This window comes from Papilio xuthus, unplaced genomic scaffold, assembly GCF_000836235.2.
Source record: "Papilio xuthus unplaced genomic scaffold, Pxut_1.1 DF828177.1, whole genome shotgun sequence".
NCBI classification, from domain to species: domain Eukaryota; kingdom Metazoa; phylum Arthropoda; class Insecta; order Lepidoptera; family Papilionidae; genus Papilio; species Papilio xuthus.
The window spans coordinates 2,198,349-2,225,303 of record NW_013530472.1 but is presented as its reverse complement, the minus strand read 5'-3'; the positions used below and the strand labels follow the sequence as shown (position 1 = coordinate 2,225,303).

General features: G+C 32.4%; 5 protein-coding genes across 13 annotated transcripts in view; 1 reads left to right on the top strand and 4 right to left on the bottom strand.

Moving 5' to 3' along the window:
• Positions 1–7,599: 7,599 nt before the first annotated feature.
• Positions 7,600–10,885, bottom strand: LOC106113719 (uncharacterized). The gene is made up of 5 exons (XM_013306589.1): positions 10,693–10,885; positions 10,465–10,604; positions 9,656–9,766; positions 8,852–8,947; positions 7,600–7,707 (listed from the first exon to the last, which is right to left on the bottom strand). Exons 1-5 carry the CDS (start codon positions 10,757–10,759, stop codon positions 7,609–7,611), a joined length of 513 nt encoding a protein of 170 aa, XP_013162043.1. The 5' UTR covers positions 10,760–10,885; the 3' UTR covers positions 7,600–7,608.
• Positions 10,886–11,352: 467 nt separating this feature from the next.
• On the bottom strand, positions 11,353–12,376 carry LOC106113700 (thrombospondin-1-like). The gene is made up of 2 exons (XM_013306559.1): positions 12,176–12,376; positions 11,353–11,710 (listed from the first exon to the last, which is right to left on the bottom strand). Exons 1-2 carry the CDS (start codon positions 12,306–12,308, stop codon positions 11,475–11,477), a joined length of 369 nt encoding a protein of 122 aa, XP_013162013.1. The 5' UTR covers positions 12,309–12,376; the 3' UTR covers positions 11,353–11,474.
• A 565-nt stretch (positions 12,377–12,941) lies between these two features.
• Positions 12,942–16,753, bottom strand: LOC106113618 (lysosomal acid phosphatase-like). Its single transcript, XM_013306451.1, has 8 exons — positions 16,372–16,753; positions 16,202–16,295; positions 15,794–15,992; positions 15,452–15,607; positions 14,516–14,745; positions 14,143–14,315; positions 13,924–14,025; positions 12,942–13,541 (listed from the first exon to the last, which is right to left on the bottom strand). Exons 1-8 carry the CDS (start codon positions 16,600–16,602, stop codon positions 13,422–13,424), a joined length of 1,305 nt encoding a protein of 434 aa, XP_013161905.1. The 5' UTR covers positions 16,603–16,753; the 3' UTR covers positions 12,942–13,421.
• Positions 16,754–18,358: 1,605 nt separating this feature from the next.
• On the bottom strand, positions 18,359–25,201 carry metro (membrane palmitoylated protein 7-like protein metro). Of its 9 annotated transcripts, none has more exons than XM_013306827.1 (13): positions 24,981–25,201; positions 24,744–24,817; positions 24,459–24,638; positions 24,116–24,387; positions 23,729–23,860; positions 23,388–23,417; positions 22,600–22,767; positions 22,337–22,533; positions 22,157–22,272; positions 21,765–22,082; positions 21,414–21,584; positions 20,364–20,536; positions 18,359–19,955 (listed from the first exon to the last, which is right to left on the bottom strand). In XM_013306827.1, the coding sequence occupies exons 3-13, from the start codon at positions 24,493–24,495 to the stop codon at positions 19,779–19,781; spliced, it is 1,791 nt and encodes a 596-aa protein (XP_013162281.1). In that variant the 5' UTR covers positions 24,496–24,638; positions 24,744–24,817; positions 24,981–25,201; the 3' UTR covers positions 18,359–19,778. The 9 variants fall into 9 exon arrangements, with proteins under 9 accessions (XP_013162281.1, XP_013162280.1, XP_013162285.1 ...); XM_013306826.1 differs by having other exon boundaries at positions 24,753–24,817; XM_013306831.1 differs by having other exon boundaries at positions 24,744–24,810.
• Positions 25,202–25,772: 571 nt separating this feature from the next.
• Abl (tyrosine-protein kinase Abl) overlaps positions 25,773–26,955 on the top strand; it is a 39,813-nt gene continuing 38,630 nt past the window's right edge. Inside the window, exon 1 of the mRNA XM_013306752.1 lies at positions 25,773–26,175. Within this exon, the coding sequence (XP_013162206.1) occupies positions 26,049–26,175 (127 nt within the window). The 5' untranslated portion in view covers positions 25,773–26,048. The remainder of the gene's footprint in view (positions 26,176–26,955) is intronic.

Here is a 26,955-nt window from a genome sequence, read left to right as displayed (position 1 = left end):
TCTACTGTAAGTTGGATAAATATACGTGGAGTTTAAATAAAACATTTAACAACTTTAGTCCTGTAACATACAATCGCTAAAGCGAATTTACGATGCTAGCTGTTGTCCGGAAATGAAAGGTGGGTTTCCGTGCTATACGTATCAATCCACACAATGCACCATGGAAACTCTCCTTTATGTGTATTACGATTTCGCCAGCAGGCATTTTAATACGTCCGACTGAACGTCAAACTGCGTTTACCACGGCCAAAAACACGCTCGTAGGTAACCAAATGTTTGTTATTCTGTCACAAAGGCAGGCTTTATTTAAAACCAGTATTCCTGTTTTTATTAAACAACTAGCTATCGCCCACGATCCGTCCGCGTGGACGCTTAACAAAAAAAACTTAATTGCTACCTCCTCCTACCTCCTATTCCAAGCTATCGTTTATCTCTTTCCAAATACTAATCAGATTCAGACCTTCTAGAGTTGAGTGTTAACAAACATTCATACATACATCCAAACGTTCGCATTTATAATAAATAATCTATTATTTGTTTAATAAATCTATTTTTGTTTTATTTATTTCGTAACGTTTTCAAATATAACCATAGTATGGTCAATAATTACTAATATATCTGTCCGCACGGAAAAAAAAAATTAGTAGCCTATGAGTTCTTTCAGACTATGTTCTAGATCTATGCCAAATTTCAGCGTGATCCGTTCGGACATTCTGGAGATACCTTAAAACAAACATCCATCTGTCTATCTAAACACTCGCATTTATAATATTAGTAAGATAAAAAGAAGAAAATTGTACAGAAAGTGCTCGAGAAGAGAACTGTTAAAGAAGAGTTGAAACTAGTACTCTGTAGGCGGCTTTACCCTTATTAAATTTTCGATTTGATTGACATATGTATAACAAATGGTGACATCTCGTAATAATCGATTGATATCTACTTGAATTGTGATAAATGAATAGATTGAATACTAATAATAGAAAACAATTTGTCCATGCGAAAGCAGGGCTCGTCCCTCTCATTATTGCTACCATCGCCCGCATACTTCAAATAGGTAACAATTGTTTCATAACTTAACGCCTAAGTTATGGAACTTCAAAGCACTTTCATAACTTATAATGAATCATGAACGATAAACAGGGAAAATGGTTTTGTTTCCAATACAATAAGTGTTGTCGATTTAAAATCTTACATTTTCAAGAAAGTTGACATTGTTCAAATACAAACTTATAGTTCTTTAACTGCCAAACTGGTTTTTCATAATAAATCGACACTATCTCCTCTCTGGATGCGGGAGGCTCAGGACCGGGCATTGTGGCAATCGATGGGGGAGGCCTACGTCTAGCAGTGGACAAATTTAGGCTGATTATGATGATGACGATGATGTCGTCAATTAAGGCCACCTATGAGTGCGACAGTAAAGCTCCTTGGTTAAAGAATATACAGGATACAGAAATTAAAACAAAAGAGAAATCTTATAGTATAACTAGCGGTCGACCGCGACTCCGTCCGCGCGGAATTTAAACAAAACATAATTAGTAGCCTCTGTGTTCTTGCAGACTATGCTCTATATGTATGCCAAATTTAACCTAGATCCGTTCAGCGGTTTTGGAGATACCAACAAACAAACATCCATCAATGCATCCAAACATTCGCATTTATCTTATATCTTTAAATGAGCAATTCTTGTGTATATATATATATATTTGGTTTCGGGGACAATAAATCGATCTAGCTAGGAATCATTTTTAGAAAATGTCATTTTATTCGTGTTTTATCGATAAGCAACTTAAACATAAACTTAATTTTTGTATCGGTAAGATCGAAAAACATTATTCGTATTTCATCATTTTATTAGTAATTCGTACTTAAATATAATTTCCAAAAAACACAATTAAAAAAAAATACCATCGGTCATCCAGGTACTAATATTAGTAAGACAACTATAAGATAGAGCCGAGCACATCGATATATTTACTAGATGCACATTTTCATTAAAAATTAAACGTAAAACGCTGCACCAACGTCACGTAGTACGAACACTGAAAGGGGGACACAAGGAGCTAGACAATGTAACATTAGATTATCCCTATCGCTAGTTGAATCGACAAAATGTGTCAAAATGGTACAAGAAAAATACGTAACATATCGAAATTACAACTTCGACAATTTTTTTTACTTTTCGATTTGCAACATCACTTATCGAATGTTACTATCCCTTAATGACTGGTGTCCACCTATATTGCCATTTTAAAAAGTCCTAATTGTATAAAAGAATATTAAAAAACTTATGAAATAAGTTTTGAACTACAAATATTTTGTCTTTATTAACTGAATGTTACAACTACAGAAACATGACGTTTGATTTAATGCGTAATCAAGTCAAGCAAAGACAATAAGGGATGAAAACTTTACAACGGACACGTAAATTAAGGCGTTTTGAAGATGCATCCCGTCTCTTGTCAAAGAAAGCATAATTTTTGTATCGCTTATAGACAGCGTACAAAAAACAAGGCAATCTGTCGATTCCTGCCTTATTTTGATGACTTCACCTTTCGAGTGCCGAAAGTTAATCTCATCACCATCATCATCATCATCATCAGCTCGCTATATGTCCCCACCGAGGAGCTCGGAGCCCACCCTAAGTTAACGGTGACTAGGCTATAGTCAACCACGATGGCCAAGTGCGGGTTGGTTGACTTCACGCATATCATTGAATTTCTTCTTAGATATGTGCAGGTTGCATCATGATGTTTTCCTTCACCGTAAGAACGTCGGATAAATGTACATATGTAAATCGGAAATCGAAAAACACATTAGTACATGGCGGGATTCGAACCCAGGACCTGCAGGATTGCAAGTCAAGTGCTTGACCCGTGAGCCACCGACGCCGATATGTTATTAAAGCGAATCTAACAAAATTTATATTAATGGCTGAGAAGGGAAAACGTTAAATAAAAAGATCCGAGTTGAGCGTATACACGATTCTTTTGCACATACATACATATTTAATATATAAGATAATAATAGTGTCCATGTCGCCGGAACGATTAAGCCGCAGTCATGGACTTTAAGCTCTGGGAAGGAGTACATATGCATGAAAAATTACACATTGTGTATTATTTTGTTACGTCTTATATATATATATATATATATATATATATATTTGCTTTGTTGTGCTTTGATCCTTATTATTATTATTTTATTCTTTGGATGAGATGTTAAATGGCTTACTTTTATGATAAATTACATACGCTAAATGCAAATCTGTTACTCTGGAATCTGTTACGTGTGTATGCAAAAACTCTATTTCTTATTCCAAAACGACAATTTTGTACTGTATTATATAGTTAAAAATAATATTCAAGTATGTAGCTTTTGCGATATTAACGCTTTTATAAATATCGTTACGAATTAATATAAATAAATATTTAACAAATAGTTTAATGTGAAAAAAGTAATGATTATCAAATTGAATTTATTTAATTGTAAAAAAAGAACTCCACGAGGTAAAACAGAAGCTTTTATAAATCAATAATTCAATGAAAAGTCGCTATTGAAATTATCTGATTACACTTTCCTGTCTTTCATTTGTTGAAAAAGACGCAAAGTTATTTAAGTCACTTTTTTACTTAAGTTTGTATAATGACTTTAAGTGTTGAAACTTATTTCATTATAACTGCTACAAATTATAAAATGTTGTATTTTGTATTTTAAATGATAGTAACAAAGTTTGTAAAAGAATATCGACATGAATTTTGATTTTACATTACTTACGATAACGCTTTTCATAGATAAAAATAATTACTTTTGGAATTACATTCAAAATATACGGAGATTACTTACAGTATAGTTGGATTGTTCTTGAAATTCGGATATTTATAACACACTAAAATTAAAATAAAATAATAAACACACGACTGAAATAATTATAATAAACTAATAGAAATTTTATTAACAAAAAACAAAAAATATTTTTCACATTTATTAAAAAAAAACACCAACTGTAGCAACAATAAAATATTTTTTTGTGAATTCAATTCTACCTTAAAGTCGAGACGAAGTATTCAACAGGCGAACTGAACGCGAATGACGCCCGTAGAGACGGCGCGGCACGGCCGCATCCAGGACCAATTAGAGCGAACTGAAGGACTAACTTGGTACTGCTAGACACATTTCTTTCCGATCGGCGCGCATCGGAAGCGGATGGCGCGCGACTAACACACCGCGTACATAGAGACACACTGGTATTGTGAACGAATCGTACAATAACATCAGAGTGCCGTATGTCACTCAACAATGCAGAATTAATAAGTATATTGTTGAATGTAAAACCTCGTGTGTGCGCAGGTGTCGACTATGAAATAGCGGGCGGCGCAGGTTTCAAACGCAAACCAATCATGTTACACTGAAACCATTCAATCAAAGTACGAAAGTTGAATACTTGATGGTGTAAACAGTAAATCTCTATCTTGTTATATATTTGAGCTACATTAGACAAAACATTGGATCTATTTAAATAAACTTTATCATAATCCAAACACGCCTACCAAGGATTGAAAACTGTAATATCAACTTCCTGCAATGCAAAATGTTGTTTGCATTTTTTTCTTCAGTTGCAATTTAAAGGATCAGCGGGTACTCTAGCATAGTGTACTTTATTTAATGAAAGATTTGACAGACAAGTTAGTGAATATACGTAATTAGTTAGCGGTATTCATTACGACACCACAAACTTTCTCCAACATTTATACCTGTACTATCGCCCGCGACTTCGTCCACGCCGAAAAAAGAAACGTTTGCATTTATAACATATATAATAATAGGAAGTCACAGTTGAAAAAGGCAAACCAAAAAATAGCGAAGCTTTAAAGTTATTATCGTATTGAGGTTATCGATCATTACACACCATTTCATCGAGCATCGTCCGGGTGGTGTGTGACCCTAGCATAGACTACATGCTTTGATGCGGCAAGATGCTGCCGGATGAATGGATGTAGATGTTAAACTAGCTGTTTGCCCTTAGGTCGAGATCGTTAGAAAATATATAAATTGTTTTATATTTACCATTGTACAAAGAGATTTTTCCAGTGAAAACACATATTTATGACAAATTTTATCTTCATATTAACTATGTAAAACTATACAAGTTCATAATAACCAATGACACTGATAAAGTCAAAGCGAGTTAAAGTGTTCAAAACACGAGCCGCCTCCAATTTTATACATATTTTATATCGTAGATAATATTATCAGAATAAGAACACTTAACATTAATAATTCACATAAAAAATATTTTGATACAATATACAACAAAATACTTGATGCATTGCTATTTGTCACAAAATAAAGGATAGATATTGACATTAGTAAAGTCATTCAAACTCATCCTTATCATGAAGTTTGTAAGGTTCTCTGTACATTATGGTTACAATAGGTACTTTAAAAATAACCTGAAATCCATCTTAAACCATTAAAATATATAATAATGGGTAACATTTTTTAATATTATAACGTATCGAAATTTAATGGAAAATTGGTTAATTTATTTTTGAGATATAGGCCTCCCGCAAGATGGACCGATGACCTGGTCAAGGTTGCGGGAGCGTCCTGGATGCGGGTGGCACAAGATCGGTCATCGTGGCGATCTTTGGGGGAGGCCTATGCCCAGCAGTGGGCGTCTCATGGCTGAGTGGATAGGCACAAATAGAAATTATGTTTAGGATTCTGAAATTCACAAATGGTGAATTTTATGAATTTTTAACATAATTATATTGTGATTTCATTAAATAACATACTAAATATAAATAAAAACATACTGCTGTCAGCTGTCAAATAAATGAAAAATTCAAAGCTACTCGCAATACTTGGAAAAGCTATATCCTAACCTAGAAAGTATTTACATTTTAGGTTTACATTAAATTAGCCGTGCTCGCTACTTTGTCCGCGTGGGGTCTTTTGATGTGATTTTTGCTTATTTATTTATTTAATCAAATTATTTTACAAATAAGACACATACGTATTAATAAGCTTCCTCGTATTTATTTATATTGAATTGACAGCTTATACAACGAAGAAGAATAATCTATAATAGAAAAGAGTGACTAGTAGAGGCCTTTTGGAAACGAAACGCAATTTTGGAACTGGTATCAAATTAAAAATTAATTAAAGATTAATTAAAGTAGTACTTTTAGGTTTTTAAAATAAAGGCCACTATTATTATTATTTCGTATTCATTTATCTATCTTATTCTTAATTTATTACATTTCATATACAAAACATAATATATTGAAAATAGAGCACCACCGGCTGCGGAATCCCATGATTCAAACACCCAGTGGTCAGGGCCGCAGAGACAGGAACCTTCTCACGATACGCGCGGTTTCTAGGATAACTGCCTTTTGTATCGGGCCCTATGTATATTATTATTATTACTATTATGTTACAGAGTAAAAAATAACTTTCAAGCTTCTAGCGATTCTTTATTCTTTATCAAATAATACGTATAACAAGTGTGTAATTAATTGTATAGAACCAATAGCGTTGGATTCCCTCCTTCCAGACAGGGCGCTGATCACACGAGGACGGTAGTGTGTTGATGAACATGAGAGAATCGCATACTTAGAATCATTCCAACAATAGACTTACACAGGATAATGGTCAAACAATTCAAATATTATAATGTTACTAATGTTATAAAATATTTGGATGGATGGATGTTTGTTTCAAGGTATCACCAGAACGGCTTCATGAAATTCGGCATAGATGTATAACAGAGCCTGGAAGAACACGTAGACTACTAATTAAGTTTTTTTTATACCGCGCGGACGGAGTCACGGGCGACAGCTAGTTTGTGTTATAAAATTGTATGTATATTTTTAATAAATGTTCCTTGTTAAAAAATTGTAGACGACTGTAATCAGTACCGAAGGAGTGGCGGGGGCGTAACGTCTGCTTGTAGGGTTTTGTCTCGATTCCTTTCGAATATCTTTCATGTATAAAAGTTTATCTTCCCAGAAACTCTTCTTACTTCGTGATGAAGACCTGTATATTTTAATAAAGGAGCGAGCACTAGACTCGCAGTGCGGTTAATATGTTACTCATTAAAGGGAATTATGTATTTCCAGAAAAGCTTCTGCTTGATAACTATTTCATTTATAATAGCATAGGGTCGTTATATATTATTATGTATATTTCATTGTAACCACCTAAGTATTAAAAACACTAAGCATGACTGTGATAACTTAGTCTTACTAATATTATAAAATAGATGTATGAACGAATGGATTGATGGACGTTTGTTAGACGGTATCTCCAAAACGGCCGCATGGGTCTCGCTGAAATTTGGCATAAATGTAGAAAATAAAACTACTTTTTTTTTAAATTCCGCTCGGACGGACAGCCGACAGCTAGGTTTTTATAATTATTTACGACGGTGTATTTATTTTAAACTATCGTTGTTTTGCAACGCAAATATTAGTTCCGAATATGGTCTCAATATTAGCTGGAACGGTAAAGAAACTAAAATAAAAGAAACAGATTTAATACATGTTTATTTTTGAAAAAGTTAAAAATTCATTATAAAAAAACTTATTGTAGAATTGGTATTTAAAAATTCATAAGCGTTGGATCTTCTTGCCAATAACTACCGATTTCGTTAAAAGGTGATTGAAGTTCTGCGATCTTGTTTTCTGCATTAGTAGTACTCTGGAATCAAATAACATGAAATATATGCTTAGCATTAACAAACTTAATTCAATAGTACAAATATCATATTTAGACGCCATATTTTTCTTTAGTTTTGGTGTAGATATTTTTTAAAAAATCAGCTATCTAATAAATTGACTTTTTCAAACGTAAAAGCAAAATAACACATTTAAAAAAGTTTCCCGTCGTGTTGCAAGACACTAACTTCTTATTGAAAAGAAATAAGGAGTTATTGGTTAGTTTAAAAATCAATAAACACGATACTGCGAGAAGAATACAAGTCGAGTCACACACAATTCATTTTTCAAAGTCTGTTAATCCCTTTACGTTACAATGAACACAACATATATAGATACAGTCGAGGACATTTATTTCCTACCCATTTCGATCCTGTCATTTAATGCTCGAAAATCAATTATACGCCAACAAAGTGGCCTAAGGGCATAAATGACACTAAATTACAATATTCAACGTTAAAAAGTTCCACAAGAACCTTGTCTGTGACTGTCTTATTAAGTTTCGATCCTATGTGGGAAGCAAATTTAGTTCTTTGACTTAGTTTATAAAATAAGTGAGTAGCATTTCTTAGTACTCTGATTTATCGGTACAGTTGAGAACATGTATGCATTTGAATTTTTTCATTGAAATATCACCTTGAAAGAGTTTAAGAAAATGGTGCTTCCCGTTAGGCCGATCGGCGTAACGATCTATCGGCAGAATGTGAATAAAATCCCATTGGTTCGGTTGGACGGTAGGCTGATCGGCCCAACGGCAAACATCCAAAGAAAAATATTTTCTTAGAGTTACTAAAATATTATTAATTTTAGTCAATGTTTTATGCAAGCTATTTAAAATACAGGCTTGGATTATTACTAATAAATGTTTCTAATAATAATGAACGTAAGCTGAGAAAATATATTCCTATTTATTATGCATATAAACTAAATAGAACGCTTCGAAATTGTCGAAGGAACTCTAAGGTGTTCCATAGAGTTTCACCTTTTTTTTATATAACAGAAGGGGGCAAACGAGCAGCGGGAACACCGAGGTGTTCAATGACGCCCATGGACATCAGCAATACCAGAGGAACCGCAGATGGAAGGAACCTTTGAAAAAGATAAAGAATACTTAGATTATAGTTTACCTCCACTTTATTGATGATTCTAGGTAATAAACCATTTCTTCTAAAAGTGATAAGCGTCACCGGCCTTTGTCTTCTTTCGAATGGCTCGAAAAAATCCTGCAATATTAATATTATTGCAGATATATGTGATTGTTAAAGTAATTTTAATAATTTTCTTTAATTTCTATGGCATTGGGCGCTTAAAAGAGAGATTCCTGTCTAGAGAATTATATAGCACACATGTCATTTAAGGTAAGAATAATCTAAACTAGGTGTAACGTCTTTTTTAAATATATCATAAGGTGGCAAACGAGCGAGCGGCCACCTGAAATCGCTAAAATAGCGAAGTGACCTTTGCCCATAGACATACGCAATTGCATATGCGTTGCCTACTTTTAATCGACGGAGGAGAAGCACAGAAAGAAAATATTTTCCCTTCCCATGCATCCTCTCATCCGGAAAGTCCACTTCCACTTCCCATCCTTTCCTTATAAGGACAAGGGTGTGAAGGGAAAGAGGACTAAATTAGGCCTCCGGGACGCACACTCATCAAACGAAACGCGGAATTGCTTCCACTTCACGCCTTGCTTCTGTGTGGTCGTGGTATTTCACCGGGCGAGCCGGGCCAATTCGTGCGAAGATGTTAAAGCGGGCTCTACCGCTGTCTTCATTATTAAAGACCACTGAATCGGCAACTATGTTATGTATTAGTAAGTATCAACTATAGTACTAGAGTGAGTAATAAATAAGTTTTTTAACTCGTCACTTTGTTGCAACATATTGTATTTTCCATTTGTAACTAATAGATTAATCATATAACATTACCTTATCAAAATAGGGCTCGAACCCAAACGTAAACGTTTTGGCGAGCCTTGTCAAAGAATGGGGTGTTTTTAACACAACTCTCCGCGGCAACATATCTTCTGGTTGTGACTGCTGTAAGAATTATTATTATAAGTTTATTCAGTGCTTAAATTGGCACTTCGTATAGAAAAGTATTCCTGTTTCCGACGTGAGAAATCAAATACCGGCTAACGTGATTTGGTTACTTTTTTTATTTCTATAGACAACATTCACATATTTATTTATAAGAAAAGCGTGTATGCGCTCACGCATGACACATTCAGTTTATCTGTAAAAATAGTTAATCTTGAAAGTACGGAATTAAAAAATAAATTCATGAGTAAAAATATTAATCACCTCAATTTACCCTAGTCATGTAGCCAAAGTAAATTACCTCGGATTACCAAGGTAAACAAAGGATTATACCACAACAAATTATTCATCTTGATGATATCACCTGGGTAAATAACGTGACATAAACCATTGCACTCTTACTAATAATGGTATTTGAAAGTCTGGATGTTATTACTCCGGACCGACTAAATAGATCAAGTAAAAATTTGAAACACGGCTAGATCACAACTTCTAATATTTTTTTTAATTTTCATAAACACGGAGCCACGTCAGTATGCCATAAATGAAGTAAGACGATGCTTGAAATTAGTAGTTGGATAAGAAATTATCATTCATAATGTAAAGAATAAAAATCTAGCTATACTCGTACTAATTAATGTTTTAAAATGGGAATAACTTATTTGAGTATAGTTTACTATAAGTTATACTTTACTTACAATTGGTGCCGGTCGGTAAGTCCACATTGAATTCAGATTTGGATTAATCTCCCAAGTATCCGAAGAAAGTAGAATTTCATCTTTTGTAGGCAATTTGAATTTTCTTTGCGGTTGAACTAGTTCTTGAGATCCACCCTGAGCTAAATTACCAAAGAAATTGGTTAAACAAAAAAATGAATTAAATGTAAATTTTATTGTAAATCAATTTAATATTAAAAATTGTCTTACATTTACTCATCACAAAGTCAGTCCCACAGAAGAAAACGGATAACGTCGCAAACAAACTTGAATGCATGCTTATGCACTAATTTTTAATAAACTAATGTATCAAAGATACTACCCTGATTGACTTCACGATTACAATAACGGAAAAAATTGATTTCACACTCGAGTAAAGAAAATTTTAATTCGAAGAATATGTCTGTTTACCTCCGCATGTAGCCACTGTCAGACGAGTAGGTTGATGGTTACTATTCAACACGATTCTCAGAACAAGACACAACTCCGCAATCATTCTCGCAAGCTCAGAGCCGGCGGACGATGCAGTTGTGGATACTCGTTTAAAAATAAAATCATATTCTAAGCCGAGGCGGGCTTTTATTATATTCAATCTTATTGTTTTCTATAGCAAAACATACATTCTCACATCACGCAACGAATGTAATTATTATTATATCAGATGAGAAATTTATACGTTTTAAAATTATACAAAACAATTATGAAAATATTAGTACCCCATCACATAAAGGTTTAGCGTGATTCTTAAAATAAAAATTATGAATGAAGCTATCGAAACAATATTTTAACAGGTGGTCACATCACGGCTACAAATATTTATAATAATGATATCATTGTTTAATCCTAATAAAGAGAAGAAAAGAAGATCTTATTATTTCTTATAATTTAATTATTACAAGTCAACAGAATTTATGAAAATTTGTTCACAATTAGTTGATACGAGTCATCAGAAGTACGCAATGACTTTTACAAGGTAAATTAAGTTAGTGGATTTATTCGACTTCGCGCATGTCTTCGGGTCCGAGTTCAAAGGAAGTTGTGGTGCATGGCGACTCGGCACAGGGTCTCCGCTGCTCTTCCAGTTCACCTGGAGCGCAGCGCCCAGCCACGCAGAGCCTGCGCCGCACTATCATTCCGCCACCACACGTCGCAGAACAGTCGCTCCACTTACCCCACCGGCTCCATACCTTACGAGCACGTAATCGTTCCTCATCACCGCTGATATCTTCTGTCATTATACATAAAAAATCACAAGCGAGTCAAAGCAATTAAACTACAATCCCCAGTCAGGTCTTTGGACCTTTGTGAACTTTTTTTGTCGCTATTAATCATCATTATATGCCAGTTTATGTTATTTTTTTGCATAAGTAAGTATAGTAATTCTATTATCTGTAGTAATTAACTTTACCAATCACACCAATGTAGAGAATACTCTAAGGAAATGTAAAACAGTTCCGTAGAAATTTTTATACCTAACACAAAAATGTTGTTAGGTCAGGGTGGAAACAAGGGTAAGGGGAAAGAGGTGGGATTACCCTCCGGTACAATACACCAGTTGTTTATTAATCAACCATTCCTTGTTATCCCATCTTACGGATGTAGAATTAGAAGCGAGTGTGGTTTTGAAGGATCGCAACAGATAGAGATCAGTATTATCTTTTTAGATATTGAGATGGTGGAGCTTTGTTTTTACCTGTTTGTACTTCAATTTTAGTGAGATCATCAACACCGGTCTTGGCGTTTTCTTTATAACGACGACGAATTGCAGGCCTATCGCTTCTCATCTGTTCCTGTATCACCAGATCAATTAATTCTACTGGCTGCATTATTATTTTATCTCCATTTTTTTGTAAAGCAAATGAATTTTTATAAAGGGTTACAAACAATAATAATAATAAATAATACATTGGGGAACCATGAAATGTTTATAAAAATATATTTTGATTATTTGATAGTGACAGATATAAAGAATAAATAAATGTTTTGTTCTTGAACTATAAATATTCTACACTATCTGTGGACTCTTTTTACTCTGTTTTTAATTGTAGAAGGTTATGGTTGCTTAAACCATGGGCGAAGGTTAAAAAAAGTATTAAAATAACTAAAGTATAAAATAATCCTTGACGGTTATTAAACTGTATCCACAAAATTAACTATCAGGTTAATTTTGTTCCAGGTTTTAAAAAGATAGGTTCGACTTAAGGGAATTAAAAACAAACAATTAAAATTCAAAAATGCACAAATTAAACTTTATTAATAATATAAAACTTATATAAAAACAAACATCGCAATATTTTAAATTTTTTTGTTGTTTTTTTAACTTCTCATTGAACAAATAATAATATTCCTTTGCTACATTACCTTTTACAAAGAGAAATCGGTCTAGAATTAAGCTATTTTTTTTTCAAATGTTTTTTATCTAACGAGATCTTTTTATGAATTATTTTACATAATTTACTAATTTATTAATTTCTTTTTGAATTGATAAGATTATAATTTTTTAAGAAATGTCAATTTGAATTTCATCTTATGATACAACCTCACTTACATACAATCTATGCATAAAATCTTGCCGGCAATTCAATACAGAATTCTAATACTAAAAAACAGAATTTGTTTTATAATTTCCATCATTCAAAATAAATGCAACTTTGGTAAGATGTTTTGGTCAAAATATGCAAACGTAATAAAGTATAGGAAGATCGAGTAAATCATAAAATACAATCAGTCGGCTAACAGTCTGACAAAATTATCTGGCTTAGTAGATAAAAGTGGAACATAAAAGTTCTCCATGTCTATATCAAAAATGTGCATAAGATTGTTGTCGTTTTGCTACTGTTTTGTCATGTCTTTCCTTTTTTAAGAGCCTATTCTTACATATTTGCTGAGAGAACTAAATGCAATCCTCTCCGGGCCAGATAAATTTATATAACTATAATCTACAATAACAATTGAGGTTTTTCTACGTTGTTTACATCTACATTTTGTTCCAAATCTGGACATAAACATGTTTCAGTTTCATCCGTTGCAATTCTTCTGTTTCGAAGTAATTCATTTCTCTGTAAATAAATTTTATGAAATCATAAATTTTTTACATTTATCTAATTAATTTGTCTTTCAAATCTTACTAATATTATAAATGCGAAAGTTTAAATGGATGGAATGTCAGTGGTTGGCACACTTGCAGAACATCGTTGGGACGAACTCATAGGCTACTTATTAATTTTTTATTATTCCTCCCGGTCCGAGTCTCGGGCGACAGCTAGTATTTATACCAATTGAAATTAAGAATTGTATATACTTTTATTTTGGAAGTCACAACAATTAAGTCTAAAGTGAAAGAAAATTTTAAATAAAGTGGAGAAAAATTGGATAGCTAATAGAAGTTGTTGCATTTAAATTACTTAATATAGTTTGTCAAAGAAAGATTTTTTAACTCACCTTTTCTTGTTTGATAACATCACAATAATTATCTTGTAGATATAGTATGAAGATGAAAATATGAATCATTATAAAGAAATATATTATCAAATTGTTGTTATACTGGAACAAAAATATATAATGTAAAAGATATAGATTATAAAATTTTAATTTTTCATTCTAGTACAGAGAAGATCCCAAAGTAAATAGTTTCAGAATTTCAATATTTTAGCGGTTTACCTGAACTTGGCAGTCAGATTCCCAGTCAACTGAAATTAGATTGTCAAATACTTGGATAAATCTCTGAATGGGACACATCTTCCCACAATTAGGTATATTGAGGATAAATGGTTCAACAATATCTGTTGTATTCCTGTATGATATTCTCACGTAATAGTCAGGCGTTGAGTCTTCTGTTAAGATACAAGAAATAAATTAGATAACCAAATTTATGAAACTTTTATTTTGTCCCGATTTTATGGTTAAAATTTACAAAGTTAAATATGCTTTGGATCAAAACACAATGCTCAGTATAAAAAAAAGTGTGTAATCACTATTTAGTTTTTATAAAGATATTACAATATGTAAAACATGTGTAACTCTTGATACATACCATTTAAAAGTTCAAAGATAATTGTAGAAGTATAAGATGGACAGTTTCCATCAAATAATCCAAGTGCAGATAAAATATTAGCAATTGTAAAATCATGGCCGCTGTATATTGACAATGTGAGAGCATCTGGTTGCTCTGACATTTTGTTCAACATGTTATTCACAATTGCTTTCAAAAGAGGCCCAGCTAACAAACGAGCCATCACTGGTGTCGCAGTCGCTATTGAAAAACTGAAATCATTTATAATTCTTACTATCAACAAAGAAAACCACTACAAACAATTCAAATTATTCTATACTAGCTGTCACCCGCGACTCAATCCATGCAGAATTAAAAAAACTTAATTAGTTAGCTTATATATTCTCCCAGACTATGTTCTATAAGTATGGCAAATTTCATTGAGATCCGTTCAGCCATTCCTCCTTCAAACAAACATCCATCGATCCATTTGTCCATCTAATCATTCCCATTTATAATTTTAGTAAGAAGTAAGATAGAATACCAATCTATGTAAGTGTAATATGAATAATTTAATGTATTGATTATTCAAGCAAGATTGTATCCCTACTCACATTGGCTCGGTACATAAAGTTTTAAAAACTGTTTCAATTTCATTTTTATGACCGGCCACTTGATTATTAAAGCATATTATAATTTTTTTTTAAGTTAACATCATTGCATAAGTATTAAAATATTGTCATTTATAATTTAATAAAACAACTATTATCTCTAGCATTTGGAGTTCATTGTATACCACCTTATCAAAATATGTATTTAGCCTTATTCCTTCATATCATTAAATTATACACACAATCATGCACAATTATTACTTTTCACTGACAAAACAAATGTTTATATATATATTGACTAATGTGTTTTTATATAGATGTGTCTGCAGTGACAACAGAGTGTTGTATTTCAAAATATAAAACTCACCTATAACATGCCGGTTCTTTTAGTTTATCAGGAAATACAGAGTGTGTCCATTTAGGCAATGTTAAGTTATACAAATTTTCAATAAACAAAATGTTGTAAATATCATTAATGTCTTCAAAATCTTTTATTTTTCTCAATGTATGTTGTGTCAGGTAACTGAAACCAACAAAAAGAAACATGTTGTAGTTAATATTCAAACTCAATAACCCAACTAATTTACAACAGAACAAACAAACAGAGAATTTAGTAGTAGACAGTATGTGCACACAATGTCAAAACAATGTCGATTTGCCTCTGTATATTTCTGTAAATTGTTTAAACCGTAAAAGTTTTAATACTTACTCCATTAGACCTTCATATTTACTGAGATGATCTTCATATGCTCGGGAATTGATAAAATTGTTCTTTGCAATATCATACTGTGCACATTTTCTTTTCATTGCTAACACTTCATCATCATGCTCAGGCCTTGTGTGTATTGGTATTGGCTGCCAGTTTAAGTGATCATTCCATACTTCTTTACCCATAGGAGGATACATGCCTATAACAAAAACACATTCGTTTAATAGGGTATAGTAAATTAAAATAAATAAAACTTCATAGTGGCTTGTGCTGCCTGGTAGCCCTGCAGATAAAGAAAAGCACAAACGGGTGTATCCCACAAGCTCACCCCATAACGTCTAGCCTAAATCTTTAATGTGCAGTGTCTCGTGCGAAAATGAGAGTCACCCTAAAATTGGGCCACCATACCTGCTAAATTTACTTCAGCCGACATGAGGGTACGATCGACATTAGTTGATCGAACATATACCTTCTTAGAGTCGTATTTATTAGTGATTATATTCTGAAAACCAAAAGCAGATGTTAAAAATTTAGCACATGGTTATATCAGCATAGCACTTTGGTATATTTGAACTTACAGAATATCTTTTCCTAAACCATTGTCCTAATGCATAGTGTTGTCTTTTACCTATATTCGTTAGTTGACCGAATCTTACTGGCCATAAAGATTCGTTTCGCCAGGGATCTGTTGGATATGGATCAATAGGGGTTCTATCGCCATGTCTATAAATGATAGCTGCATATTTTATCGAAACTTCCCCAAAAGACTGACACAACAAACATAGAAGAACCCCAAGGGGCAAATACATCTCAAAGTAACTATTTTAGAAACTTATAACAACATTCAAATAACTTATAAATATTTTTATGCAATTAGCAACCAGAAACGTCGAAAGAATTGAAGAGGATAACAAATACATTTAAGGGGTTTTTAATGGTGGACATTGCCATCTCGCTCCATAATCGCGCGTTCCCTTTCTAACACAACTGTCATTTCACCACAGAGAACGTAAAAATCAATCATTCAAGAAAATCCAGGGTAAAATTCACATTGTGTCAAGTGGCAACTATAATTTGACAACTTGAAGTTTTGACCATTTGACCAAAGGGTATATAAAATGATTTGACAGTGATCAACCGCGGGAGCGCCTCAATCGCTTTTAAAATAAAAACCCGAAGAATCTATTTTTTGTAACTGTTACTGCGGATTTCGACTGGAGAGACAACTGTATTGTAGAATTTCGGAACCCACAGCCCGCAGTCACGGCAATTTATAAAATTTTAAAATACAAATACCTTCTTTCAAGAAACAAGGTCACTATGAACAGAATACCAGAAATGAAACACGTTGAAGGGTTAAAAATAATTTATTCAACAGCTTGATTTCGATGGTTACCTCTTGTATCTTTCTTAATATAAAATAATTTTACTACGCCAAAGCTAAAGCCGCAGAGCTATTACCGTACAAAATAACATTCTCCTTTGAACTTTTCACTTTTACAATGCATTTACATGCAAAGTGGGCTGAATAAATTATATTTTAAAAAGGTAAAACTAATTATATAAATATGTTTGTGTGAACTTTTTCTGTATAATTCACTAAAAATAGGCACAAACCTGGTTAAAAATAATAAAACAGATTATTATAGAATCCAAATAGAATTGTTAAATATTAAAATCTAGCTACCGGTCGCCGCTACTGGTGACATACATTATAAGAAAACTCATCGATTTAGAAAGCCTGAAGGTACCTGCTAAAAATTGTATAGCTAATTTTTAATTGACAGATATAAGCTTTTTGGATGATTATCTTTATAATTTAGAATTTTCAAACAATTTTTCACTTATCACAATATATTGCTTTTTTACTCAAAGTACTTTTTAGATCAAAAACTATTATATTTGATAATTTATTCAATATTAGGCCCAAAATCGATTGCTTACAAAATTGCTTTTAACAGGCGTGCCACCAGTAACACGATTACATCAGCGCGTATACAGCGAATTCGCATTAAAATAACTAGCTATGTTTACAATCTATATATCTTTGGTGCATCAACCTCGGTACAACAATAAACACTAATGCCTTAGAATTTTAAACACTGCTTTAGGAAAATGCACAACAGCAAAATAATTATTTTAATTCACAATATAACTCCAATCTAATCTTACAATTCTTTAAACTTCTACTCGCTCGGTAAATTCAGACTTTTGAATAATGTGTTCGTTTGGACTATTATAAACTAGCTTTCCTGTTGACACTAACCACCTCTTGGCCATTTTATTATAGGAATTATTGTATTGGATAAAGATTTTTTTTGCACAAGAAAGTACTTTTACAGATTTTCAATTTAAATTTAAGATATTGCCACACGAGTCTTATATAAGATATACCACTGAAATAGAATTAATTATCAACATTTACTAATATATAAGTCAAAAGAACAAAGCATTATGATTGTAAAATTTTCAATATTATATTAAAAACTAACTTTGATCACTTCAAAAAAATGACTAAAGACTTTACGTATATAATTATAAAAACACATTTATATGTAAATTATGTTCTTCAAAATCAAAATAAAATATAGGAAAATTATAATTAACATAGTGGAATATTTTTTTTCTAAGAACAAGCAATTTAGCTATAGCTATAAGCTTGTTAATTTGTATGTTGATTAATTTGATAATGAATTCAAACTTATGTTGTATTACTAATTTGCTGGCGATAATTCGAACTATACACGCATCTATGATTCTATAGAAATATTATTTTGATAGTTTTAATTTTATTGTTTTTTTTTATTATTTACTTGACTGATTATATATTTATAATCTACATATCAAACATATGATTTATGGTATACTATATTCAGTTCTCATGATAAAACACAACAGGCAAAAAAAAATGGAAGTCATAAAAATATGTCCAAGGAAGCAGGAAAACTTGAGAATTTTTTTTACATCTATATAAAAACATGACGTTTAGAGTTTGTGCAAAAAAAGTTACGTGACATTAAAAGGAATCGACATAAATATTTATCTCATAAACCAATTCAGCCAACACATTTCATTCCGGTCAACTACTTACCGTTGGTCTACTTTAAAGACCAAAATCTTTGTATAAAATATATCGTCATCCCTGTCATTATCTTTGAGAAACAGAGATAATTTTAAATGAGGATTTTGGTCTCAGAAAGCTACGGTTAATCCTTCATGTGTCATTTATCTTTTCTTTGCCATTATTTCAATAGTTATGTCGAAAAGTGGAAGAACGAGTGAGAAATGGAAAATTAGCACACGCACGCCTTTCATTTCTTTTTTTGCACAAACTCTAAATACGATAATTGTGGACTGGAAAGTGGAAGTCAATTATGACGATATTCTTACATTATTTAAAGAGGCACAATAAACTTATTTAAATACTTATAGTCAACGTTGGAGTTTCGGTCATGTTGAACACATTGTGCGCCCCATCAGGGTGGGTTAGGGACGATATAAATATTTAATTCAGGGGGCACGACAATGCCCCCGGCGCGATAAAAATTTACAATAAACCAACCCACATTATTTACTAGTTGCTCTAATTTAGTACTCAATTTTATTGTTACTCTGTCATCTTATTTAGTATATAGTGAGTTGGTTAATTGCAGCTTAAATTTAATATATAATGCAAATCATGTCTTATTGTCAGACAAAACAATTTTGTACTAACATTCCTATATATAGTATTAAAATGACACAGAAAATTTAGATCTACTTAACAATATTACCATTAACACTACTATTGTTTTTTCCCTTATATAAATTGGGAATAAAATAACAGTAGTTGTCTACGATTTGGTAACAAACAAGTTACAGAACTTTGACTAGATTTTTTTTTACATATACGATATATACTGAATTTGGGATTAATACGTTTTAATAGACAACGAAATATCTAGATGAATATATGAAAACGACATTAAGATAATGATAAAGTTGTTTACTGGACCCAAGAGGCTGGGACCCACAGAGGTTCCGATTGTACCTTCCAAGATGCCTTCAGAAGCTGCGTCAGGGCGCTGGCTAGATCCTCGTTTACGATTTCTTCGTCAAACATGTAACCATATAGAAAATTTATACGGTTTGATGAACGTATGATGTCATTGAATTCTTCCTCCTACAAAAAATAATACCACTTTCTTAAGTATAACAAATACAATACAGCTTTCATTTATTAGTTTAACACAGGGGCTGTTCCTCAATGGTTAAGACTTGACTGTTATTTGCAGGTCCTGGTTTTAAATCCCACCATGTATCAATGTGTTTTTCTGTTTACGATTAATATATATATTATACATTTATCTTCTTACTGTGAAGGAAAACATCGTGATGCAATCTGTACATATCTGTGAAGAAATTTCATAGATATGTGTGAAGTCCTGCACACAGCCTGGTTGACTAAGGCCTAATCACCTTTACTTAGGTTACGGGCCTCTCAGTGGGGATGTATAGTGAGCTGATAATGATGAAATCATATAAATATTATATTTTAGTACTGAAATCAACAATATTCTTGAGAACTTACTGTAAACGATCGTGAGCTATCTTTATCGAAGGTTGAACGAGCATTTGCCGATGTTCGTGTTTCAACGAGCCGGTCTCGAGACGGTGGTCGTATGAACACGATGTATGGTCGCAGCCGAGGTGTTCGTAGCATCTTCAGTGCTTGCCAATGTGGACTTATGACGCATACCCGACCTGATATTATACTTTTATTATACAAACATAAATTGCAAATAGCTAACAGCGACAACACGCACAGCAACAATACACAAATTTTAATATTAAATTACAAACAAGTAGCATGAGGTAGTTTTATCAGCCTTATTATAAATGTTCTTAGGTTTTTTTTGGAGATTTGTTAGTTGCCAACAAATATTGATGATTATGAAACCTTTTTATTGACTTTTTATTTTAATCTGGTCATTCTACGCTACAAAGATTACGGCATCATAATTTCTTATTATAATAAACATAATACAGTTAGACATTTTCAAAGCTATTCTTCTTTTTGTGATACAATATTCCTGAAATATAAAATGTATTAAAGCAAAATGTGATAACACAGCAGAGCATGAGATGATTTTTGTTCGTTGCACAATTCATGTAATGTTTTGTATATCCACAAACGAGTGCAGCAACCTAGAGATTAAAAACGTTCAATTAGAATATAATGTAGTCGCATTGCTAAATATGTCAGACACCACAAACAGAGCGATTTACATGAATCTCACAATTTTTAATTTAAATATCACGAAAGGGTGATAAAGTTTGATGAAAAGTCCATTGAACTTGTTTATTGTTCCCATCTTACTAATACATATTATAAATACGAATGTGTGCATGGATGGATGGATAGATAGATGGACGTTTGTTAGAAGGTAACTCTAGAACAGCTGCATGGATCTCGCTGAAATTTAGCATAGATGTTGAACAGTCTAAAAGAACACATAGGCAACTAATTAAATCTTTTTCTTAATTCTGCACGGATGGAATCGCAGGCGATAGCTAGTTAGTATATACAATTAAAACAACATTGTGTTATGCAAGGTAAATATAACAGAAGCATATATACCTGAATTTACAATGCTTTCCACACTCTCCGCTGAAGTACCATAAAGGTTCCCTTTATATTCTCCATGTTCAATGAATTTACCCTCCGATATGTCCTGTTCCATTTTTTCACGACTCACAAAAACATACTCCTTTCCATTTTGTTCGCTAGCTTTTTGAGGTCGCGATGTAACTAAATTTCAATTTTCATAATTATAAATTCTTTTATATTTATTAAATAATAAGGAAGAAAAAGATTATTAGATTAAAACAAAATTGTAATTACATTAAATTATAAAACTAAAAATTAAAAAATACGTTTATGTTAAAAAAACCAAATATTAAAATAAAATTCAAGATTAAAAATACTAACATGGTATAGGTGTGACATATTTTTCAGGATCAGTTGCTATGAGTCTTCTACGAAGCTCATTCCTGCCGACCCCTGGAGCACCAACAAGCACTATAGGTCTTACCAATCCCGGTCTTGGATACAAACGGGCTACCTCTTCATATGTTGGTATTATTTCTCGATCAAAATCGTCATTTTCCTTAATATCATAGATTATTTTCTTAACTTTTGGAGTAGATTTACAAGGCAATAAGGCAGTAGCTGTAGGATTAGGTGAGCATGGCGTTTTAGGACCACAATCTGAACTAGCCGTGGTCGGGCTGCACAATGCTGGGTTACCTGCACATAAAAATTAAAACATTTCTATCTAATCCATTATATAATATTAGAAAACTCAAAACTAGCTTACTGACCATCCATAGTCTGAGGATCTGTTTGTCTCTCATGAATAATACGTCCTTCTTGCAATGCTCGTGAGGGTATCAAACCAGCCCTCATCACTCTATCACCTTCTCGGCGAGCTTGCCACCTTAACACCATGAAAATGTATAAAAATGTTAACTAACCCATTACAGAGACACAATTAAACTCACCAGTAAGCATCATCCTGCGATACAATATGTAAAATATCACCCTTTTTGAAATCTAGCCCAGCTTCTTTGCATGGTATGTATGGATCATCTGATGAATTATAATTAAACAGAGCTCTGACACGTACTTTGCTCTCTCTAGAACCTCCTTTACCAAATGAAGGTACCAATTTAAAAGTTATTGTTCCTTCTGAACTTTGCTGCAAAACAAAATGATTGTGGTAGTTTTATCTATATAATTTTAACTATATACAGAATTTACATACCAAAATTGCCAGAACATCAGATGGTGTTTTATTTTCAACACTGATACCATTGACCTCTATAACTTCGTCACCCGCATGAATCAAACCCGACCGATCCGCTGCTCCACCATGCATGACTCGGGCAATAACAATCTTTCCAGTTTCTTCATCAGTTTTTATTGTTGCTCCCTATGAATTAATAAAATATTTATGATTTTTTTATTCATTCTACTGACTAATATGATATTATAACATTTTCCAAATTAACATAATAGAAAAATGCTTAAAAATCTTATGATAAAGGAACAATTTACAACATGGCATATTGAAATGTAAAATGATTTTAACTATGTTCTAATATTTATTTAATAAAATTCCTTATTCAAATAGCATTATTTGAACTATAGTGAACTATAGTTTAGCTAGCTATTTGAACTATATGTTTTACATTTTCACTAACTATAATGATGCAACTGCAATTTAACAAAAAATAATGTTTGCTATTTTTTTTTAATAATTATAAGCAATGTGTATTGTGTGAGGATTTGTGATAACTGGCTGCAAAAAACTAAAAGGGATACTCATAATTAAAAACCACAAAAAAACACAATACATATTGCAGTACCATCTAGAGATAGCAGCTAATAAATTTAAATCATTTTGGCTGGGTTTTAATGAACGATGGGAGCATATTTAACAATGATGTGATATAAAAAAATGTAAATAATTAAAAATAAATGGATTTAAATTATATAGAATACAAGCATTTATGTAATAGCCAGTTGTAAATATGCATATGTAAAACTTACCACAATTGGCTCTGCGCTCTGAGCTCCACCCTTTTAATTAAAAAATGTTTAAGTAACCCCTATTTTTTATCAATATTAAATTAAATAATTACATGAAATTTTCAACTATCATGTCTAGCTATTTTACAAAAGATTCATTAATGATACCAACATAGAAAATATCAATTAATACTTATCAATATTTTTAGATACTCTTATATATTAATCATTATAATACAATTTATTATATATTTTTTCAGATAAAAATGTTAAAGTAGCTGCTATTTCTAAATGAAACATTATTCCAATTACTTAAGGCTGATGCTTATGTGACATAAGATAAATCAAAGATTTATACGAACCAGGGGTTCATCACTTTTAACGAGTTGAACAATTTTGACAGTCTCCTCTTCATCATCTGCATCAGATGGCACATCGGGAAGATGTGGGTAATAATCTTTTTGTGCAACAGCATCATGAGTGCAGAGTATAGCCTGATTAAAACATAAATAATCAGTAATGTATTTTATAGTCATTTAATTACTTAAAGGACTAGTTCGAGATTACATCTAGTGTTGTCATCAGCTGACATGATTGACTGCAAACCTAGTTAGTAACCACTCACCCTGAAGATGTACACTTATGGTTCTGAAAATACTTGGTGTTGACACCAGTGAACTATATATCAGTTTTGCCCTTTGCAAATTATATTGGTTTATATAAACTGTACAATTTAATGTTTTACAAACCTGAAAATGTGGTTTTTGCAAGAGGCTTAATAATTCCTCATACTCTTTAGATACAGAAATAACATCAGCTAGCATTTGAAATACTTCAAGTGTAACCTGCATAGCATTTGAGAGCAGCGGATAGAATTTATCATCTTTACCATTTGCAACAATTTTATTATGAGCCTGTACTAAAGCATGGAGCTGCTTTGACTGCAATAGTTCACTTAAGAAGGCAACATCCTCTCCATCAGATTGCACCTCTTTCAATGATGTCAACAATTTAATAAGAGCTAAAAAAAACATAAGTTTTATTCATAAAAGAAAAAAATAATTAACTCCTTTAAATGTTAGCATAGCATACCTGGATCCCAATTTTCTGCGGAACTATCCATTTTCATACCTTCTTCAGTGCTCTTCAGATATTAGAGACATGACCAATTACAGAATCATAGTTGAGTTAAATGAAAGTATTTAGGTGTGGCGCCTATAAACTTTACTATGTTGTAAAAGGAACATGTCTCCAATTTTTTGCTGGTTTTGTCTAGATACATTTGAAAAATAATATTAGTAGTTACAAATTAAATTTTCATATAAATTTCATTGGACTAAGTTGCACTATTACTAAGGATGATATAGTGTTAATTACATAGCTTACTCATTCTCTTGCCCTCGTCGAGAGTCTAATTGTATTCAAGTAATATTGAGTTTCGTTTCTGAAAACTTTCGTAAACACTGATTAAAGATAGATGTAAAAACAATTATGTTACACAGGATTTTTGGATTTAATAAATAAATTCGAAAATATAGTTTTGCTACAAACATTGAATTTATAAATTAAAAACGATATAACGTAATACATAATGACCATTTTATCAATGCTTACCTTTCAACATATCACGTATAATGAATAAAGAATGTAGCTAGCTAAGTAGGAAACCAAACATAAGATAAAGAATCAGGATAGAGTTCAATTTATAAAACTCGGAAGATTAACTTCAATTCATTGCGTTACTAATAGGACAAGTGAAAACGAAAATCACCGGGAAAAATCAATACCACATTCTAAAATCCGTTTCATTTTACGTGACTTCGTGACAATAACTCATTAAGTTAAATTGATAATTCTGTTACTTGTTTTAAAATATGTGTCTCAACTGTTCTGTTTAAAAAAAAACATCTTTTGTTATTTTGATAAATATAATTTTATAAAGATTTAATAAAATTATAGAAAACATCAACCAAATTATCTACAGCTTGACTAAGAAAATATTGCACCATACTGCGGCTAACGTTTACAATTTATTTCATGATTCGTTTCCATAAAATTAACATTGTTTTGGTTGTCTTCGAATTGCCAAAGTGTTTTTTATAAATGCTGTAGTAACTTTCAATTTCATAATAACTGATTGTAACATCGGACTTAATTTTTGAGATAACATTGTAACTTAGGTGTGTTGACGTAGATGTGAAAGGAGATTTTCTATATTTCTAATGAGACTATACTGTAGATACGGGTGTCCGGAAAAGACGTGTACAAGGGCAGAATATCACAGATTCCTTGATTTTTTGTCTGCATTCCAATATAACTAAGTATTTTTTTAATGGCAGCACTGTCGAGAATTAATGCCACAAGTGGCACAACGGTCAACACCGGCAAAATTCTCATAATGGCGGAGGTTGTGGTCGTGTGTATTAAATGAGCGATAAAATTCGCCAACAAATATACGAAAAACAGAAAAAACTTAAGAACTTTGCCTTTAATTTAAGAGTTTTATTTGTAAAATAATGATTTGTGCTGATCGTGACTTAGTACTGTAACAACTTTATGGGAGTTTGTATACATTGATTTGTTACTGGACTTATTAAATTAGTGCGGTGGAGTCGTGCAGTCCGGCAGAGAGTGGGGCGGCGTGGAGCTGGTGCCGTGGTTCCTTAGGGTGGCGGAATAGCAATGGGAGCGCAGCAGGCGAAGGAGCGTGGCACGGCCATAGGCGCGTCCATGCGCTCGGGCCGCAGCAGACCGCGGCCACCCAGAGACCCCCGCATCCTGGGCTCTAATATATTTACAGAACACAGCGGTGAGTCATCTTTATTATAACAATCTGTTTTTCACTTGTTTTTCCTTCTTTTGTGTTAAGTTTTCTAAAACTTTCTTCATTTTTTCTCATATTCTTAAATCTTCTTTTAACAAAAACGAAACTCTTAATGAGGCGCAAATAAGATTGATCTGTGTGTGAAAAAGTGCATGTTTTGAATGATATATAAATGTAATAGACATTGCAAATAAGCATAAGGCCTTTTTTAAAATAAAAATGCTTGTTTGATTTTATTTTGATAAAAAATGGGTTAGGGAAAATTGGGTTAAAGGGTATTATGCATAAGAGGATGTTGTGCCAGAGGTCTGATTTTAGTGCTCTTTCAGGTAGAGGCAGAGGCAATTTGCCAGAGGTTGGGATGCATAAGGAAGGAAAATACAGATTTTATGTACATTCCCTCCTCCATCATAAAAGGCAATGCATCTGCAATTGTGGATGTGCAATGACAATGGTCACTTGCTATTTCAGTAAATTCAGGTGGCTGCTTACTCATATGCCACCTTATAATATAAAAAAAAAAAGATTATAAAGACTAGGCAAGTTGACACATAATCGATATTGATTTATATCGTGACCAACAATACTACCTGGCCCGTGGTAATTGCTATGAGACTGAAATGACAAATGATACATTTCTTGATTTTTAGCAATTCAATTGTTGAGAAAGGAAATCAATAAAATTTCTGATTAATTCACCAATTGACCTTTGTTGGTAGTAATATCATATTCAATATATTATGTAGATAAATATTAAGGAAAGAA